Below are 20495 nucleotides of genomic sequence, written 5' to 3' on the forward strand. Positions count from 1 at the left end.
GGTGTGGTGAAGACCAGGTCATCACCGCAGAAAAAACAATTCCAAGCCTCATAATTGATCACCAGCATATGTTGGAGAAGAAAATATCTGCCATAAGCTAACGAGACACTGCCCCCCTAGTGCTAGAGCAAAACCTCAAATTCGATATTAGATATTTGGGCAAAATGAGCTAGCCTGAGACCTAAAAATGCATAGTGATTCATTTGCAATCCTATATAGCGGTTTGACAGTAAAGATAATATGAATATATGTTATGCAGATTCGGGCATTGTTGTTTCATTCGGGAAAAAGGAAGCCGGTCTCCCTAGAAAAATGTGAGCCAGTATGCCTATGCAATGGGATATCTCTCACATGGGCATTTATGACAAGTCACTCCATGAAAACACTGACCTACTGAATGCACCAGAAAGAACATGGTTAATCCAGAAACAACAGTTCATGAAGAGGATTGCCACAACAAATAGGTGTAGCTTGGGGCGGGATGTAGCCTAGTGGTAAAGCGCTCGCTTAATGTGTGGTCGGTCTATGATTGAGCCCGTTGGTGTAAGATGGTGCATATAAAAGATCCCTTGCTGCTAATCGAAAAAGAGTAGCCTGTGAAGTGGCGACAGCAGGTTTCCTCTCTCAATGTCTGTGTGGTCCTTAACCATATGTCCGACGGAATATAACCATAAATAAAATGTGTTGAGTGCGTCGTTAAATAAAACATTTCCTTCCTATACAGGAAGGTGGAAAACAAATTTCTTTGTATATACAGGTAAATAATTACAAATATAGTCAAACACTAACAGCTTGAGATAACAGATGATATAATTGTTATTGATAACAATGATGCCACAGAACCAAGTCTAAACCTAGAGTTTGTTTTGTTTAACGACACCACTGGAGCATATTGAAAAATTAATCAATAGCTACTGGATGTCAAACATTTGGTAATTGTGTCTTCAGAGGAAACCCGCTATATTTTTCTGTTAGTAGCAAGGGATCTTTTATATGCACCATCACAGACAGGACAGCACATACCACAGCCTTTGAAAAACTAGTTGTAGGGCACTGGTAGTCGACCAAGTGAACTACATGTAGATCCCGTCCCCAATTGAATGAATTATCATACAAATGAAAACACTAGTTTAATATGACAGATTCAACATCACTTTTTGGTCAGGGGTGAGGTAGATAAAAACATATATATATTACAAACAGTCACTCTCCTGTCCAATGGCAAAACCCAGTAACCCACATTTTACACAAATCAGAACCCAGCACCTCTGAATAAGATATCTTCATAAGAAATAAATTGGTTTAAAATCATGTACATGAGTCATTAGATGTATACGCAATGTCTTGTTATTGCAATCAACAAATCCTTACTACAGCATACCTGTACCTGAATAGTTCTCGTTTCTCATAATCCTTACTACAGTATACCTGAATAGTTCTTGTTTCTCATAATCCTTACTACAGCATACCTGAATAGTTCTTGTTTCTCATAATCCTTACTACAGCATACCTGTACCTGAATAGTTCTCGTTTCTCATAATCCTTACTACAGCATACCTGAATAGTTCTCGTTTCTCATAATCCTTACTACAGCATACCTGTACCTGAATAGTTCTTGTTTCTCATAATCCTTACTACAGCATATCTGTACCTGAATAGTTCTCATTTCTCATAATCCTTACTACAGCATACCTGAATAGTTCTCGTTTCTCATAATCCTTACTACAGCATACCTGTACCTGAATAGTTCTTGTTTCTCATAATCCTTACTACAGCATACCTGTACCTGAATAGTTCTTGTTTCTCATAATCCTTACTACAGCACACCTGTACCTGAATAGTTCTTGTTTCTCATAATCCTTACTACAGCATACCTGTACCTGAATAGTTCTCATTTCTCATAATCCTTACTACAGCATACCTGAATAGTTCTCGTTTCTCATAATCCTTACTACAGCATACCTGTACCTGAATAGTTCTTGTTTCTCATAATCTTTACTACAGCATACCTGTACCTGAATAGTTCTCATTTCTCATAATCCTTACTACAGCATACCTGAATAGTTCTCGTTTCTCATAATCCTTACTACAGCATACCTGTACCTGAATAGTTCTTGTTTCTCATAATCCTTACTACAGCATACCTGTACCTGAATAGTTCTTGTTTCTCATAATCCTTACTACAGCATACCTGTACCTGAATAGTTCTCATTTCTCATAATCCTTACTACAGTATACCTGAATAGTTCTTGTTTCTCATAATCCTTACTACAGCATACCTGTATCTGAATAGTTCTCATTTCTCATAATCCTTACTACAGTATACCTGAATAGTTCTCGTTTCTCATAATCCTTACTACAGCATACCTGTACCTGAATAGTTCTTGTTTCTCATAATCCTTACTACAGCATACCTGTACCTGAATAGTTCTTGTTTCTCATAATCCTTACTACAGCATACCTGTACCTGAATAGTTCTCATTTCTCATAATCCTTACTACAGTATACCTGAATAGTTCTTGTTTCTCATAATCCTTACTACAGCATACCTGTATCTGAATAGTTCTCATTTCTCATAATCCTTACTACAGTATACCTGAATAGTTCTCGTTTCTCATAATCCTTACTACAGCATACCTGTACCTGAATAGTTCTTGTTTCTCATAATCCTTACTACAGCATACCTGTATCTGAATAGTTCTCATTTCTCATAATCCTTACTACAGCATACCTGAATAGTTCTCGTTTCTCATAATCCTTACTACAGCATACCTGTATCTGAATAGTTCTCATTTCTCATAATCCTTACTACAGCATACCTGAATAGTTCTTGTTTCTCATAATCCTTACTACAGCATACCTGTACCTGAATAGTTCTTGTTTCTCATAATCCTTACTACAGCATACCTGAATAGTTCTTGTTTCTCATAATCCTTACTACAGCATACCTGTACCTGAATAGTTCTTGTTTTTCATAATCCTTACTACAGCATACCTTACTACAACATACCTGAATAGTTCTTATTTCTCATAATCCTTACTACAGCATACCTTACTACAACATACCTGAATAGTTCTTGTTTCTCATAATCCTTACTACAGCATACCTGAATAGTTCTTGTTTCTCATAATCATTACTACAGCATACCTGAATAGTTCTTGTTTCTCATAAAACAAGTAAAACGTTATTGCAGTCAACAAATCCTTAATTGGGCATAACTGAATTTCTCTTGTTTCTTTCAAAACAAGTAAAAACAAACTTTCTAGGTTTTGCCATTGGATCGAAGCATAAGGGGAGGGGGAATACAATGCATATTCTACCCTACCTTTTTTCGGTGCATATTATGAATAAAAACAATGAATAAGCAGTTGTGGGACATAAAATATAAAATAAGATTATACACTAGCTAAATGTAAAGACCATTACAGCATCCATCATTAAATATGCCACCGGGCATATACAAAGGATAAAAATACATTTTATGTAAAAAGAATGCCATTATATGGCTAAACTGCATCATAATAGTAAATCACTGAACACAAGCTATCACAACCTTTAAAAAGAATTCCTCAGAATTAAATGTGTCACCTACCATAAACTTATTCAGTGTCACTGACAGTTGCATCCATGTATGTTCATCTCAAAGTATTAAAAAATAATAATAATTAATAAAAATAAAAATAATAAAGTTGGTTTTTTTAATTAAAAATTAAATTAAAATTTTAATTTAATAAATTTCATTTTTTTTTTTTAATATCCATTGAGATGAACATTCAGAGATGTAACTAAAATAATAAAGTTGTTTTTTTTAAATTAAAAATTAAATTAAAATATTAATTTAATCAATTTCAATTTTTTTTTAAATATCCATTGAGATGAACATTCAGAGATGTAACTATAAACTGCATTTATATAGTTAAATATAAAACAAAAAAGCACTGAGCAAAATTCTAAAGTTGACACCTTTTACCGCTGCCACAAAAGAAATACCTTTTTACTTCATAAGGCAAGACAAAAATCTCAATAATCACATAAATGTTTTAACAGATACATATTACAATGTACATGTTAACCCATAAAATGAATTCACCAGGATAATATATCAGCTGCTAGAACATCACATATCAAGCCTGTATAAAAGGCTACTGAACCATGGTTTCTTTGGTATCATCACGAAGCTCCTTCAGAAAAGGCAGCAAATCTAAAAACAAAACAAAAAATGAAGATGAGATCAGGGTTCAACACAGCATTCTGTTCACCTGCATAGTGTCTTTTTGTATTATTTTGAAAATGGATTACACAAAGAAAAAGGGTTAAGCAAAAATAATTTGTGTAGCTCATTAATGGGTAACACAAATTTCAAATCTGTGCAGGCCTGAAAGATTAATATTTAAAAACACAAAGTGTCAGTTGGCAGGAATCGAACCTACTGCACCGATTTGCATGGCATTTGACAGCCCGCAACTTTAACCACTCGGCCAACCAGGCATAAATTATGGTTAATACATGTAGACTTTACAAAGCTAACATTTCTACTTAATGATTTGAATGTATACATGTATGCTTACAAGTGCAATCCAGGTCATTTCAACTTACCTTTTCTATAATTTAAAAGTGGGATGTAGTTCTGATGAATGTTCCTGGAATGGGACAGCTGCAGGAAATCGGCGTGACATGGTCAGATTTTGGCGAATGCATGTGAAACTCCATGAAAAGATTGGGGTAGTGATGGGTATTTAAAGCTGCAATGCTCGCAACAATGCCTCATTTCCATTTCGACGTAGACGAGATATAAGATGCCAAGACTAAGCCTGCCGAATCGAAATACTGCAATAGGCCGTCTCCAGTTAGGTGAATCGCAGTCAGCAGTCGCATGCCACATGAACACCACTTCACGTCTCTGGAACAGGTACCAACAGTTTCAATCAGCTGAAGACCGGCCCAGAAATGGAAGACCTCGCATAACAACTGCAGCACAAGATCGCTACATCCGTGTTCTGCACTTGCATCACCGAACTGCCATAGCAACGAACACTGCTGGACGCATACCTGTTTTGAGAAGGGTGTCTGCACAAACCATTCGGAACCGACTTCGAGAAGTTGGTTTACGGGCTAGGAGACTGTATGTTGGCTCCATCCTGCGACGTCAACATTGACATTTACATGTTCACTGGTGCACGAATGTACAGGGGTGGAATTTGGGAAACTGGCGGCGAGTATGGTTCAGCGACGAGTCACGTTTCCTTCTACAGTGACGTGATGGATGACATCGTGTTTACAGATGTCACAATGAACGTTTTGCCAACAACTGCATCGCCCAAGTTGACAGATTCAGTGGAGAGAGTGTCATGATGTGGGAAGCCATCTCATACACCGGCAGAAGTGAACTTGTGTTCGTACAAGGCAACCTGACAGCTGTATGCTACTGGGATGAAATTCTTCGCCATCACATGCTTCCCATTTTGGTCAGACAGAGTTAACTCTTTCAGCAGGACAATGCCAGGCCGCATACGGCACGTGTAACAATAGATTTCCTACAGAATGAGAACATTAATGTGCTGCCATGGCCATCAAGATTGCCAGATCTCAACCCCATTGAACATCTATGGGACGAACTGGACAGCCAGCGTGACCTGAAGCCTCAGACGCTTCCGCAACTGTCACATGCACTGCAGAAAGAATGGACTAGGATTCCATGTGCCCGGATTCAGAGACTCATTCAGTCTATGATTTCAGCGCCCTCGTGCGATGCTGTTTGGTGACACCTCCACTGCCGTCAGTCCATAGCAAGAACACTGTCACATACTCATGTCAAATTTTACTGTGATACAATCATAAATAAAGAAAGTATGCGACTTTGTATTAAAGAGATAATTCCATGAATATTTTGTCTATGCGTTTCTTTTTTGACAGAGTATATTACCTGTTCCCCCTGTGCCTTTCTTTGAGACCGCTTCAAACTTTCCACTTCTATTCCTGTTTGCCATTATTACAATGTACCTGAAAGTAAAGTTATGATAAGCAAAAATAATAACTTCAAAGAATTTAAGAAATGACTGCTGCATCTGTTTATCTAGATACCAAGGACTTCCAACCAGAACTTGTTATATGTCTGAAGTCTTTTTTTTTTGAAGGTTTAAAACAAGTTTTATCATTTACAAAATTGTGAAACATCCAAAAAGAAAGCAGTACTATTAATTGATTCATTCATTCGTCTAAGACCAATAACGCATATAGCAATAGGATCGAATTGCTTTGGACAAATATTTGCATATTGCTGCCAGAGGTCTTGAAATACATGACATAGTGTATCTAAAGGACAGTAAGTAAATTTATTAAAACATTTTAGATGAGAGGCTTTGCCACTTTGTGCCCCCTACCAGGATGTCCCCCTGGATCTGACCAGTGACAAGAATCCCCTGGATCCCAGCTTTAAGGTCAATCATACTCCTTGAAATATTTTGGAGTTGAGTGATATACATGTATATAAATTCCATAATTACATGTATGTACTGTCACTTTTTATTTCTTTTCCTACATTTGCTTGTTATTTTTCATTAGAGCATTCTTTTGTTAAGTCCAAATAGCTGTGTGGAATATAAAATAAGTACTGTGAAATCATTTTTGTTCATGACTGTCTAATTGTCATGTAATTCCTGAACTAATGAAATCAACAAATTTAAGAACACAACAAAACTATAATATATATAACACAAATTTATTATACTACCTTTTCAATTCCCGAATTTAAGTCCTCAACAAAATGTGAGTTTTTTTTTTTTTACTGAAACCATAAAAATTTAAGCCCATGAAATAAAATATTTCACAGTATCATACTTGGTAACCAGCTGTATATGGTAACTCCGGAGATGGGTAACTGCAGCAACACAAGCATTGAATGCTTCTTGTAACCGATTGTTGTTTGTCTTGTTGACTGGAAAAAAACAAGAACAATTTACAACATTTTATCACACTATTTATAGATACTGATTTGTAAAAGTTCAACTACATGTAAGTTTCGTTTAATTTTTCTATACTGCATAAATACTGCACAAGTTAGGATACTGCTGAATTGAGCGCCATTTACCAGAATCAGAGGCTTCACATATGAATGTGATGATATGTATATATAATTACAAACATCCCACCATTATATGATTTTCTCTATTCTGGTTGGACGATGTCACTAAAAAACTTAATGTTATCCTTTAATAAACATTAATAAAATTACGTTATTATGTAAAATATATCACGCAAAGGACAAAATAGGTCATGGAAAAGACATCAGAAACTGATTTATGTGCATTTTTAACTAAATAAGTTGTGTTGTTTGTAATTATAAACATTGTCCTACAATTTTAGGTCTGATTTTCTATAAGAGTGTGAGTAAGTACATGTATTTACTAACCCAAGTTTTTCAAAAAGTTGGAAGAATTTCCCACATCTTCGATAAGTTTGGAATGTGCAGGGGGCATGTAATCTCTCATTTTGTTGAGAAACTTCTGCTTGTCTGCAAACATATTAAAAATACATATAAACATTAAAATAAATATACAGATTAAAATAAATAAATATTACATCACTCCCATAATGTTCAGTGTTTTTCAGACATTACAATTTGAAGCTCAAATTACTCCTATAGACTTGATTTCTCATCAGAGGTTCAACCATCATTCACGATACACACAAAAATTGACCACATACATTGTTTGGTTCCTGCAAGTATGAACTAAAATAATGTTCTGTACATTTTCTTGTAGCTCATTTATGCATGTGCTCAATGTTTTCATTTAGTTTATACTGTCTTGTATCAAGTGAAAGAATCTAGATGGTAAATTTTTACTTCAATCGCATATCATGGTTCAAATGTCAACAAGAATTCAAGCCAGGATAATAAATAATAATTTCAGAACAAGATCGATTATATTCAAACAGTGAAAACTAACTTGACAACTGGCAGTTTCTGCTATTACAACATATACGTACATTGAACCATTAAAGAACAGGTTGGAGGGTGGGACCATGCGCAATCAACCAGACTTTTAAAATAAATATAAAACCCCAGTGAAGTGAAATGAGCCACAATGACACATAAAGCATGAAGTATTGGATAAGATCCTTTTTATACACTTTCAGTTGTCAGGTCAGGTCAGAGGGTTTTATGTGCACATTCAGAACAAGCTGTTGTAGAGACTTCTGCTAGCTCCTCCATCCAGGACAGGGAAGTTTTAGTTGTTTTTTTGTCTGACTGCCAAGCAAAAGCTTAAGTTTAAGAAAAAAAGGCTCAAGTTAAAATAAATGGACATCTGCTTCCTTCTCACCTGGTTTATGCTGTATACCCAACAAACTGTCGAGCAGTTGAAGAGTCGAACTCTGAGCTGCACTACCTCCATTCAGCTGTAGTCATAAAGAAAGTTGATTAGAGAATTTATAATAAAGAATTATAATGCGATAGATCAAATAGGTGATAGGTGTACAATCACCCCATCCTGATAATTATCCTAACCATATTCATTCATGATCATCAATAGTAATACCAAATTACTGGGATGAGAATGGAAAATTTAAAAAGCGGAACTTTTTAAAACTCTAAACACATGAATTTGTTTACTTAAAATTTAAATATTTTATTTCATTAACCCTTTTTTAATAATTATTATAATTTTGTAAAGTGTCACAGATCTTTTTTCAGTGATTCCAAATTAATTTCAAATATTTACTAACTAAAGAACAAGCAACTTTTTATCCAATTATAAAATCATGAATTTTCATGTTGACAACCGAGCAATATTGCCTCATTGCAGAGATAGTATTTAGTATGTACTTTTTCATGTAATACTTAGATGTCACCAACATGTTTAACTTTATTTAATTCGAAAAATTAACAAATTATTTCTTGTGGCCAGTTACTTTTAAAAACAATTCTACTCGTTTCGATTTTATCCACGTCAAATCTTTTAATTATTTTAACTGGAAGTAGCATACAGTTTCATTTTAAGTAGTCTATTTTTTATTTTTGCTACAAGTTACTTCACTTTGAATGCTGTTATAGATATAAGACGTATTTGGAACTTGCCGATACTAGTTTGATCTAACTGTTACATCTTGAGCTTTCACAGAAATACCAAATGCTAACATATGTTTATGATTTTGTGCTGATGACCAATGTTAGAATCCATGATATACATGTGTACCTCACCCACCCTCTAAACAAATTTGTCATCAGATTTAGACGATTCTCAAGAATGACTCTGAGAGATGCAAAATCTGTAAAATTCTGCAGATCCATAAGACTAAGGACAAAATATAAGAAGAAAACAAAATAAAGATGACTTAGATGGCTACTGATATCATTGCTTTACATACGTTTTATGTTTTTTCTCCAAAAACAGCATACATTGTACACTGCACACATGTATGTATAACCTAGTACTAGCATAGCACACACTATAAACTTTTAACATATTAGATGTGTAGCAGTACATGTAGTTATATAAGATGAAAAAACATAACACAGACTCAATATGTTTCACTATTCAAACTGTCATTGATAATGAAATAGATTCTTGGCATTATTAAAGAGACAACTGAAAAGTTCAAAAGACAATCACTTGTACTGGTTCTTCAGAGATTCCTTCATATATCAGTCCGTTGGGAAGTGGGTTGCTTTCACCGCCCCACCTAAATAGAATATAATTTGTATTTCATGAGCACTTTCAGAAATTAACACCAACACCAAATATTTATTAATGACATTTTTCTCTTTAATAAACCTTTAAAATCTGTCGCGTGAAAAAGGTCTGCTGAAGGTCTTTTGTATGCACTTTCCCATAGGCAGGGAAATATATATCAGGGTCTTTGATATACGAATCATGGCAAAAACCATGAGTCCATCTCATGCAATTGATCATGTGACAGTCACACATTAGGCTGAGCATGCTACCACTGAGCTGCATCACACTAACTATTTCAGAGGAATGTCTCTATACAGTCTAGATCACATTATAAAATACGACTCAACTGATGGTCGCGTCGTGTCATGGGAAAGATTTCCACCTGTTACAACCCATTATATTGATACATGTATAAAGAGGGAAGTCTGATGGTTTATCAATAACACCACCGAGGTTAGGAAAGACTACTGCTGTAACACAAGTATTATAAACCAACATGTATATACATGTACATGTAAACAAGATCACAATACTTGCCCACTTAGAAATGGCCTCAGGACATTATAGAAAGTATCTGCAGGTAGCTTTTCTGTGGAACCAAACAAAAACAACAAAGTAGATAATATGTAGTACATTGATTTTGGAGTTTAAGCATGTGTATATGCATTTGTTTTTGAATGTGCATGTATCTGTCATGTTTGTGTGTGTGTGTGTGTGTGTGTGTGTGTGTGTGTTCATGAGTGTCTATCTATATGTCTACATACATATTAGATTATATTACATTTGATTTGAACTCTTTTTATCATGCCCCTATACCACTAAGGTTTCAAGGATGTCCATCCAGGGTCTCAGCTCTGCATAGCCAGGGACTTGACCCGGGACAGAATTACATTGCATAAACTACCTGAATGTTGTGTTGCATTACATGTACATATATATGCCTTATATTAAATAATCATATAAGCTTTAATATGCGAACTATTAATTCTGACCACAATTATTATTATTATTATTATTATTATTAGAATTAAACCATTCATTCTCTTCAGTGCTTTTCTCATGTCATCAACAGTGTTGGTGATCTGGATCAGTGCATTTGCAACCTTCACGTCATCTTCTTCATAACTCCCATCAAGAACGTCTTGAATTGCCTGCAATATTGCACCACCACCTTTCAATACACTGTAAATATGTATTTTCACACATTTCAGCAGAACAGGTGGTCTACATATCACACATGTAGTTGTACATTGGATAAGGAAATCAAGCAGATCTTTACAACAATTGTTTTCTTATGTTTCGTTAGTGTAAAACATTGAAAAGATGTCTTTCTTTTTTTCTCTTTTTCATGATTATATCTACTGGAAGGAAGTAAGGAAATGTTTTATTTAATGACACACTCAACACATTTTATTTATGGTTATATGGCATCAGACATATGGTTAAGGACCACACAGATATTGAGAGATATAGTGAAACCCCACTAAGACAAGACATCCATGGTACCAAGTAAAATGTCCGGTTTTAAGACATATCTTGTTTAGATAGATTCTATTTTGTACCAGTATTTAAAAAGGGACCATGAAAATAGTCCAGTTTTGAGGGAATTCTGGTTTACAGAAAGTCAGAATTCGATAGGTTCCACTGTATATTAAAACCAGATATTTAGGCAGGGTTGCAGAAAGTACTCGCCCGCTCTCCAAATGCGAGTAAAACTTCCTACGGATGATTTAAAAAATGCAACTACCAGCCTGACTATCTATGTCTTTTTTTGTTTGATACGTGATGTTGATCATTTACCAAAAAAAGAAAGAAAGAAATGTTTTATTTAACAACGCACTCAATACATTTTATTTACGGTTATATGGCGTCAGACATATGGTTAAGGACCACACAGATTTTGAGAGGAAACCCGCTGTCGCCACTTCGTGGGCTACTCTTTCCGATAAGCAGCAAGGGATCTTTTATTTGTGCTTCCCACAGGCAGGATAGCACAAACCATGGCCTTTGTTGAACCAGTTATGGATCACTAGTCGGTGCAAGTGGTTTACACCTACCCATTGAGCCTTGCGGAGCACTCACTCAGGGTTTGGAGTCGGTATCTGGATTAAAAATCCCATGCCTCGACTGGGATCCGAACCCAGTACCTACCAGCCTGTAGACAGACCGATGGCCTAACCATGACGCCATTGAGGCCGGTTGATCACTTACCAAGACTTATTAATAATGTGTTGTCAGTATATCTATATATTACATTTGAAGTGAACACAGTGTACGTTATAATATTGTTAATAATATATTGTTCTATAGACTGGCGGACTAGTAAAAATTCTGGTGGGCTAATAATATTTAGTTGGCTCTGGTCTGGAAGGTTAGTTAAATATTTGTAATTTCTGCACCCCTGTTTAGGTGCAGTGTGTTTAAATGTATTGGGTGTAATTCCTCCATACCTCGAGAGCCTCAACAAATGTGAATTCTACCATACAGGTGGCAACACAAAACCAGTCACATGCCTCTTCTCCAGGTAACACATACAGAGACACCAGGTTGCTGTTCAAAAACAGAGAGAGAATTTCAGGCATGTGTGCAGAAATCTTAGCATGAGGGGTTATAGAGGGGGTCGGAAAATATATTGAGAAAAAGACCCCCAAAATCCTTCCCCTGCACACATGCCTGAGATTTTCTAAAGGTTTATACAAAATGATGAATGACAATAATCATAGTGTAGCACATCATGTTTTAAAAATGAATGTCTTTTAAGAATTTTGGTTTATGATGTGATTTATATCTATAAGTGGTAATTCTGTTACAATATGTACAGAATTTATGCAATATTTTAGTCAAATGACATGAAATGAAGACAACTTGCATTGAAAACTACTTACATTATAGGTAATTAATTGAAATAAGTAAGACCGATTAACTAGTCATAAAAGAAAACCTCACACACAAAAGAAATTATATCAAATGGGATTTTTTTATATTATTTAAAATGTTTAAACCATTAGTGCAAAGAGAAATTGCTGACTGAAATTGTGTTATATATTTACAACGTTTTAATGAATTACCACAATTGCCATGAGAAATCTGCTATTCTGGTAATACACACATAAGAACTGTTTATAAGTAGATTATTAAGTTTATACATAAATTAAATTAATGAGAACTTAACCTGAAATAGGACATGTACTAATTAATATTATAATAATAAAAAAGTACACACAATTTTAAGAGCTGTTCAGAATCAAGAAAATTCACTTACTCATGAGAAACAGGCCTGGAAAATAAAATAACATCAAAACTTTAATTAAAATTTAGAGCTGGGCGGTATACCGTATATACCGTTCGGTATCAGTATTATGCCAATACCAATTTACCATACCAAGCAAATTTCAAAATATCAAAATTTCGGTATTGAAAAATATTTCCCAGAAAGCACTATTAATATATCTGATGAATGCAAAATGGGTTAGTATAAATCAAACGAGAGCCTTGTGTATAGAATTTAATTGTACTGATGGAATTACCGGGTGAGCCATAACACAGGCATGCATTTAAAGCCGAGTACATGTGTATACCGAAAATAGCGCTCCATATCGGTATCATGTCAATACCGAATACCGTACCAATACTGAGGTAAATCACCCAAAAAATACTGATATCGATACCGAATCTCAAATTTCAATACCGCCCAGCTCTATTCAAATTCACATTTCATTTTGTTCAATTAAGTTGAAACTATATAGAATTAAAAACTTTAAAACAAAGTCACACCTTACATGTACACACAAATCAGCCACAGTTCATACAGTCTCCGGGTTTATAATGTACACACAAATCGGCCACAGTTCATACAGTCTCCGGGTTTATAATGTACACACAAATCGGCCACAGTTCATACAGTCTCCGGGTTTATAATGTACACACAAATCGGCCACAGTTCATACAGTCTCCGGGTTTCTAATGTACACACAAATCGGCCACAGTTCATACAGTCTCCGGGTTTCTAATGTACACACAAATCGGCCACAGTTCATACAGTCTCCGGGGTTTCTAATGTACACACAAATCGGCCACAGTTCATACAGTCTCCGGGTTTCTAATGTACACACAAATCGGCCACAGTTCATACAGTCTCCGGGTTTCTAATGTACACACAAATCGGCCACAGTTCATACAGTCTCCGGGTTTCTAATGTACACACAAATCAGCCACAGTTCATACAGTCTCCGGGTTTATAATGTACACACAAATCGGCCACAGTTCATACAGTCTCCGGGTTTCTAATGTACACACAAATCGGCCACAGTTCATACAGTCTCCGGGTTTATAATGTACACACAAATCAGCCACAGTTCATAGTCTCCGGGTTTCTAATGTACACACAAATCAGCCACAGTTCATACAGTCTCAGGGTTTATAATGTACACACAAATCAGCCACAGTTCATACAGTCTCCGGGTTTCTAATGTACACACAAATCAGTCACAGTTCATACAGTCTCCGGGTTTATAATGTACACACAAATCAGCCACAGTTCATAGTCTCCGGGTTTCTAATGTACACACAAATCAGCCACAGTTCATACAGTCTCCGGGTTTCTAATGTACACACAAATCGGCCACAGTTCATACAGTCTCCGGGTTTATAATGTACACACAAATCAGCCACAGTTCATAGTCTCAGGGTTTATAATGTACACACAAATCAGCCACAGTTCATACAGTCTCAGGGTTTATAATGTACACACAAATCAGCCACAGTTCATACAGTCTCCGGGTTTCTAATGTACACACAAATCAGCCACAGTTCATACAGTCTCTGGGTTTATAATGTACACACAAATCGGCCACAGTTCATAGTCTCCGGGTTTCTAATGTACACACAAATCAGCCACAGTTCATACAGTCTCAGGGTTTATAATGTACACACAAATCAGCCACAGTTCATACAGTCTCCGGGTTTCTAATGTACACACAAATCAGCCACAGTTCATACAGTCTCCGGGTTTCTAATGTACACACAAATCAGCCACAGTTCATACAGTCTCCGGGTTTCTAATGTACACACAAATCAGCCACAGTTCATACAGTCTCCGGGTTTCTAATGTACACACAAATCGGCCACAGTTCATAGTCTCCGGGTTTCTAATGTACACACAAATCAGCCACAGTTCATACAGTCTCCGGGTTTATAATGTACACGTGTACATATATTATTTCAGATAATTAATGTAAACATCAAATAATAATTTTATCCAAATTATCTGTAATTTACTTTATCGGTAAACTTTGCATAAATGTGGTTAAGACTGGTATAAGTGTATTAAATTGATGTTTTAGTAATTAGAATTACAATTTACAAATGTAATGCAGAGCACCGTTACAAGTAAAACTGAAACTGCAAAACAAAATTATAAATGCACATACAGATAATACTTATGTGAGAAGTGTATGAAATTACCTGCAGTTTAACAAGTCAAGATTACTGTTTTCTGTATACTGTAGCTGGATCCCAACATCTAATTAAAGTTCAAACACACAGTCCTGGGCATCTCCACCTGTGTGTTCAGGACAGTGGGATAGTAGTTAGTGAGAAAGAAGTTACATGTAGGGGTAATGGCCTTACAACTATTCAGTGAGTGATTAAACTCACTCTGGGCGGGAGCCAGTATTGGGATGTGAACCCAGTATCTATTAGCCTAAGTCTGATGGCTTAACCACAATACCACAAATGTGAGTAGTGTTGTGTTTACTAAAAAACATTTATAATTCTAGTTCAATCAACCAGTAGAAAGGTGCCAGAAACCTGTCCTAGAAAAAAACATCAAGCACACATTCCCTAGACGGTAATGCGACCTTTTCACTGGTTAATTGGAATCGTCATTTCGGAGGTAGGCAGTTGTTGCTACCTGTTCTTCACATCGTTCCATAATCAAGATTATAGTACCTGATGTCACATAATATGTAACACTTCCTTCTAGTGAAGTAATATATATATCAGCTGTGAACTGGGTCATGACGTTACGCACACAGAAAACAATGCAGTCAATTTTATAATAATTATAGTAAAATTATAATTATCATTGAACTAGAAAATATTTCTGGCACTCGTCCTTTTGTAGATTTTTTTCTGATATTTGTATCAAGAAAATCAATCCTTGGCGCTCGCTAAAACTCGCTCCAACGATTGATTTTCTTGAAACTCATGTCAGAAAAAACATCTACAAAAGGACTAGTACCAGAAACTATTACCGGTAGTCTGTGAGGGTAATACCTAACAGGAGCTGGCTTTACTGTGTTTAACTTTAAATCTGTACCCCTGTACGTCCATCACAGTGAACTATGCTCATACAATGCATACTTTAATTAAGTGGAAAAACTTACTGGCTTGGATCTCTATACTTCCAGTTGGCAAGACAAAATGATGCATGACCAATAATGGGTTTCAGACCTATTTGTTGAGAAATATTCCACCAAGGCACAGCAATGCAGGCTGGAATACTCTAAAAAAAATAATACATGTACTTGCATATAATTATGATCATATTTTAGAAATAGGATTGATAATGTTTTGCAATTTCTGGTTGATGTCTACCATTAATTGAAAAGATAAATATATATATACATGTATATAAAACCTTTTACTGTTATAGCTGCTATCTTGATTATATTTTTAAATATTTAAGCATTTAGAACAGATCACCCAGTTTATCCAGTTTTCCAATGATAAACCATTCTTCAATTTGTTGCCTTTTATCTCTAACCTATTTCACACAAAAATACATGTTGGGCTTTATAAAACACTCAGATTGAGATGCTTTCTGAACTGTATTTAAACGATGTATTAAACAAATGGAGATGACACCCATAATATTACATCAAGAAATCATGACAATTGAAAACACTGCAACTTTAAAACTGAAAAATATATGTATTGAGTATTTTCAATTTAATATATACATGTAGCACAATTTGTTCCCTTCAGTTATCAACAGGCAGTACCTGCCCTGCGTTCAGTGACAGTGACCGACACTAACATTCACAAACTATCTGACTGGTTTAACATGAAGCGCATGAATCAATCTAGTGAAACTTTTTTTTTTTACATTTGTCGGCTGAAAGTTAGTACAATCATGTCCTTGACTCCCTGGAAACACACAGCTAATTTACATACAGGGCTGTAGCTAGGACTTTTCTGGGGGGAGGGGAGGGGGAAGATGAATTCTTGACACAAAAAAGTATGGAAGGTGCAAGGAATCCGGGGTTATGCCCCCAATGAAATTTTGAAATCTAGAGACTCTGAAATACCATTTTGCAGCCATTTGAGGGAGGTTACATACTTATCTATATCTACATACAGTAAAAATGTTTTAGGTAGCTACGGCGCTGACACAGTTATCTGACCTTGGGCACCCCAGCATCTCCTTCTTGCCACACATAGCACGAGCCAATGATTGACAACTGAATGTGAGCCAGTCGCAATTCTCTGTAACCAATCAGTCTGGTGTAGTCCAAAATAGGTATCTGGAATTAAATATTGTTTTGTTTAATGACACCACTAGAGCACATTTATTTATTAATCATCGGCTATTGGATGACAAACATTTGGTAATTTCAACATTAAGTCTTAGAGAGGAAACCCACTACATTTTTTTCCATTAGTAGCAAGGGATATTTTATATGCACTACCCCACAGACAGGATAGCACATACCACAGCCTTTGATATACCAGTCGTGGTGCACTGGCTGGAACGAAAAATAGTCCAATGGTCCCCCTGACGGGGATCGATCTCAGACCAACCACGCATCAAGCAAGCGCTTTACTACTGGACTACAACTGGTCACCTAGCATTCAGAGTACATACATGTAGATCATCAACTTCTGTTTGCTTTTTCACGTGATGGAACAATCTTTGATGTTCTTAAAGTTAAAGGGTTTTTGTTTACTGACACCATTAGAGCGCAATGATTAATCGATCATTGATCAATTACTGGATGTTAAACATTACACACGTTACATGTAGTCTTCAGAGGAAACCCACTACATGTTTCCATTAATAGCAAGGGATCTTTTCTATGCACTCTCCCACAAAACATACAGCACATACCACGGCTTTTGATATATTAGTTGTGGGGCACTGGTTGGGATGGGGGAAAAATGTGGGTCTGCCACAGACGTTTGATCCTACTTTGTACGATACTACATGTATGACCCAAGCACTTCAGTCGAGCACTCTACCAACTGGGCTAAATCCTGCCCAATCCTACAATTTAAGTATCATATTCATATCTAACAGTATATACAAATAAACATAATGGAGAGAACACTGATAACCGACCTCTGTGGTGTCGTAGTTAAGCCATCGGACATAGGCTGGTAGGTACGGGGTTTGCAGCCTGGTACTGGCTCCCACCCAGAGTGAGTTTTAACAACTCAATGGATAGGTGTAAGGCCACTACACCCTCTTCTCTCTCACTAACCACTAATAATTAACAACTAACCCACTGTCCTGGACAGACAGCCCAGACAGTGTGCTTGAACCTTAAGCACGAAAATAAGTTGAAATGAATGAATGAAATGAAGAGTCACCGATATGCAGATTCTACGTGGCAAAAGGCCAGAAATGGACAAATTACTCTTTTGCAGAAATTATCAGCTAATTGTGACTTGTATACCCGGTAATGAATATATAGCAACTACATATGTACATGTACACACACAGAAGAGTGTACATATACCTGTATGTATAAGAAGTTAATCAAACCTTTTCCACTTCTCGTCTTAGTGTGTGTGAAGAAATCAGATCAGGAGCATTTGCAGAAAGCCAGTTCCAGTCTTCAAAATAATCAGGGAGTTTCTCCTGTAATATTTATATTATTAAAAATAATATTACTACTTATAGCATTATCTATTACAAATAAGAAGAAGCATTAAAAATAAATAATGATGAAATTGTATATTGTATAATATACAAGTATGTAACATTTGCTGAAATACATGCATGATCAATAAAATAATTAACGAGCTTTTGTGTAATCAGCACTCTAAAAGCCTTTAAATTTAAACAGAGACAAATCCCCCACCATAAAATATTCATGTATCCCCCACTTTGGTTTTTACAATTTTTGTTTTTGAAAGTAGCTAATTTCATGTGAGGTGTGTGTGCATACGTCAGTGTTTTTGCCAGAAAGAAATTTTTGGGTATGGCACTATGGAATTGAATGCGACCAGTCAGCAGGGGTATGGGGGAGGTTCCCCAAGAAAGACAATGGGTTATGTTTAAGGTTAGGGTTAGGGAAATCATACAGTAATGATAAGAGTAATTAATTTTGTCAAAAGGTTAACTTAAAAACAAATCTGCGAAAAATGTTGGGTATGGCGCCATATATGGTACCCATTTTACTCTCTAGCAGAAACCCTGTACGTTTATATATATATCCCTGGGTAAGGGAGGGTGGTAATGCTGAAAATAATGTATTGTGATGCCTTTGTCATGAGTTGGTCCTTATACATGTCCTTCTGCCATTCATAATTGGCCATCCATTATGTTGTCCGTTAAATGATGATTAATACTCATCCTAAAAAATCATGTGAATGAACATATAGATGTCCAGTGTTTCTACCAGAAATAAATATTTGGGTATGGCACTATGGAATTGAATGCAACCACAGTCAACAGGGTTATGGGGCTGAGTGGGGGAAGGCCTCACCAAGAAAGAATATGGGTTAAGTTTAGGGTTAGGGTTAAGAAAATCATACAGTAAGGTAGGGTCTCCACGAGTACTCGGGCACGGGTCGAGTCTAGCTCTAAAATTCTAATCTATGTAAATATGTGCATGAGTTGTCCAGTCACAGTTAAAAACAAAGAGTACGGTACCGGGAAAGTATATGATAAATATATGCCAGTGACCGTGTTACGGTATGCAACACACTAAGTTGTACATCATGCACACAAGAATTGATGATCCTACATTTGCATATGAACTGATAACAAAGATATAGCCCGGACAAGATTTTCTTTAATGTACAGTATCCTGAGTAGGCCTAATGCATGAAAAGTAGGTCACAGTGACCTAATTATAGGCCTAGTTCACGACACCACCATTCCAAGTTGTACTTGCATGCAAAGTTTGATGATACTTTTTGAATTGATAAGAATGATATGCTTCGGAAACTAAAAGTTCAAGGACAGGCGGGCGGACAACGCAATACCATAATACGACCCGTCAAATGCGGGTGTATAAAAATGATGCTCCCTGTACAGCAGGTGGAAACTACAACGAAAGACAAAGAATTAGGTTATCTACACTAACCAAAGGATCTTCAAGCAAAAAGCCCGTCCTCCTCGATACATGGTACTCATTGAGCTTAACTGACATACTTACAAACTCAATACAAAAAAATATATTTATAAACACAAAATAATTATGGAAAAGCTGAAACACAAAACCCACAAAATGGGAGACCACTCTAAATGGTTTGCCTTTTACAATCTCATACCACAATTTTGTTTCTCTCTCTCTCTCTCTCTCTCTCTCTCTCTCTCTCTCTCTCTCTCTCTCTCTCTCTCTCTCTCTCTCTCTCTCTCTCTCTCTCTCTCTCTCTCTCTCTCGGTTTGTTGTGGGGTTTGTTGTGTTTTGTTCTGGGGATTTTTTATTGGATCGTGGGGGTCTTTGTTTTAAATTTAATTTGACTTCAGACGTAAAACCCTTAACGTAAAAGAAGAAGGAAGAAGGAAATGTTTTATTTAACGACGCACACAACACATTTTATTGACGGTAATATGGCGTCAGACATATGGTTAAGGACCACACAGA

The 20495-nt window shown here is 36.1% G+C and overlaps 1 protein-coding gene across 1 annotated transcript; it reads right to left on the bottom strand.

Moving 5' to 3' along the window:
• Nucleotides 1–3764: 3764 nt before the first annotated feature.
• On the bottom strand, nucleotides 3765–20120 carry LOC121381952 (myoglobin-like). Its single transcript, XM_041511383.1, has 14 exons — nucleotides 19992–20120; nucleotides 18443–18538; nucleotides 17082–17201; nucleotides 16062–16180; nucleotides 12938–12952; nucleotides 12126–12225; nucleotides 10709–10826; nucleotides 10213–10264; nucleotides 9613–9682; nucleotides 8323–8398; nucleotides 7410–7511; nucleotides 6839–6935; nucleotides 5925–6001; nucleotides 3765–4202 (listed from the first exon to the last, which is right to left on the bottom strand). The coding sequence occupies exons 1-14, from the start codon at nucleotides 20055–20057 to the stop codon at nucleotides 4144–4146; spliced, it is 1167 nt and encodes a 388-aa protein (XP_041367317.1). The 5' UTR covers nucleotides 20058–20120; the 3' UTR covers nucleotides 3765–4143.
• Between the last annotated feature and the right edge of the window lie 375 nt (nucleotides 20121–20495).

This window comes from Gigantopelta aegis, chromosome 9, assembly GCF_016097555.1.
Source record: "Gigantopelta aegis isolate Gae_Host chromosome 9, Gae_host_genome, whole genome shotgun sequence".
In the NCBI taxonomy this organism is placed as follows: Eukaryota; Metazoa; Mollusca; class Gastropoda; order Neomphalida; family Peltospiridae; genus Gigantopelta; species Gigantopelta aegis.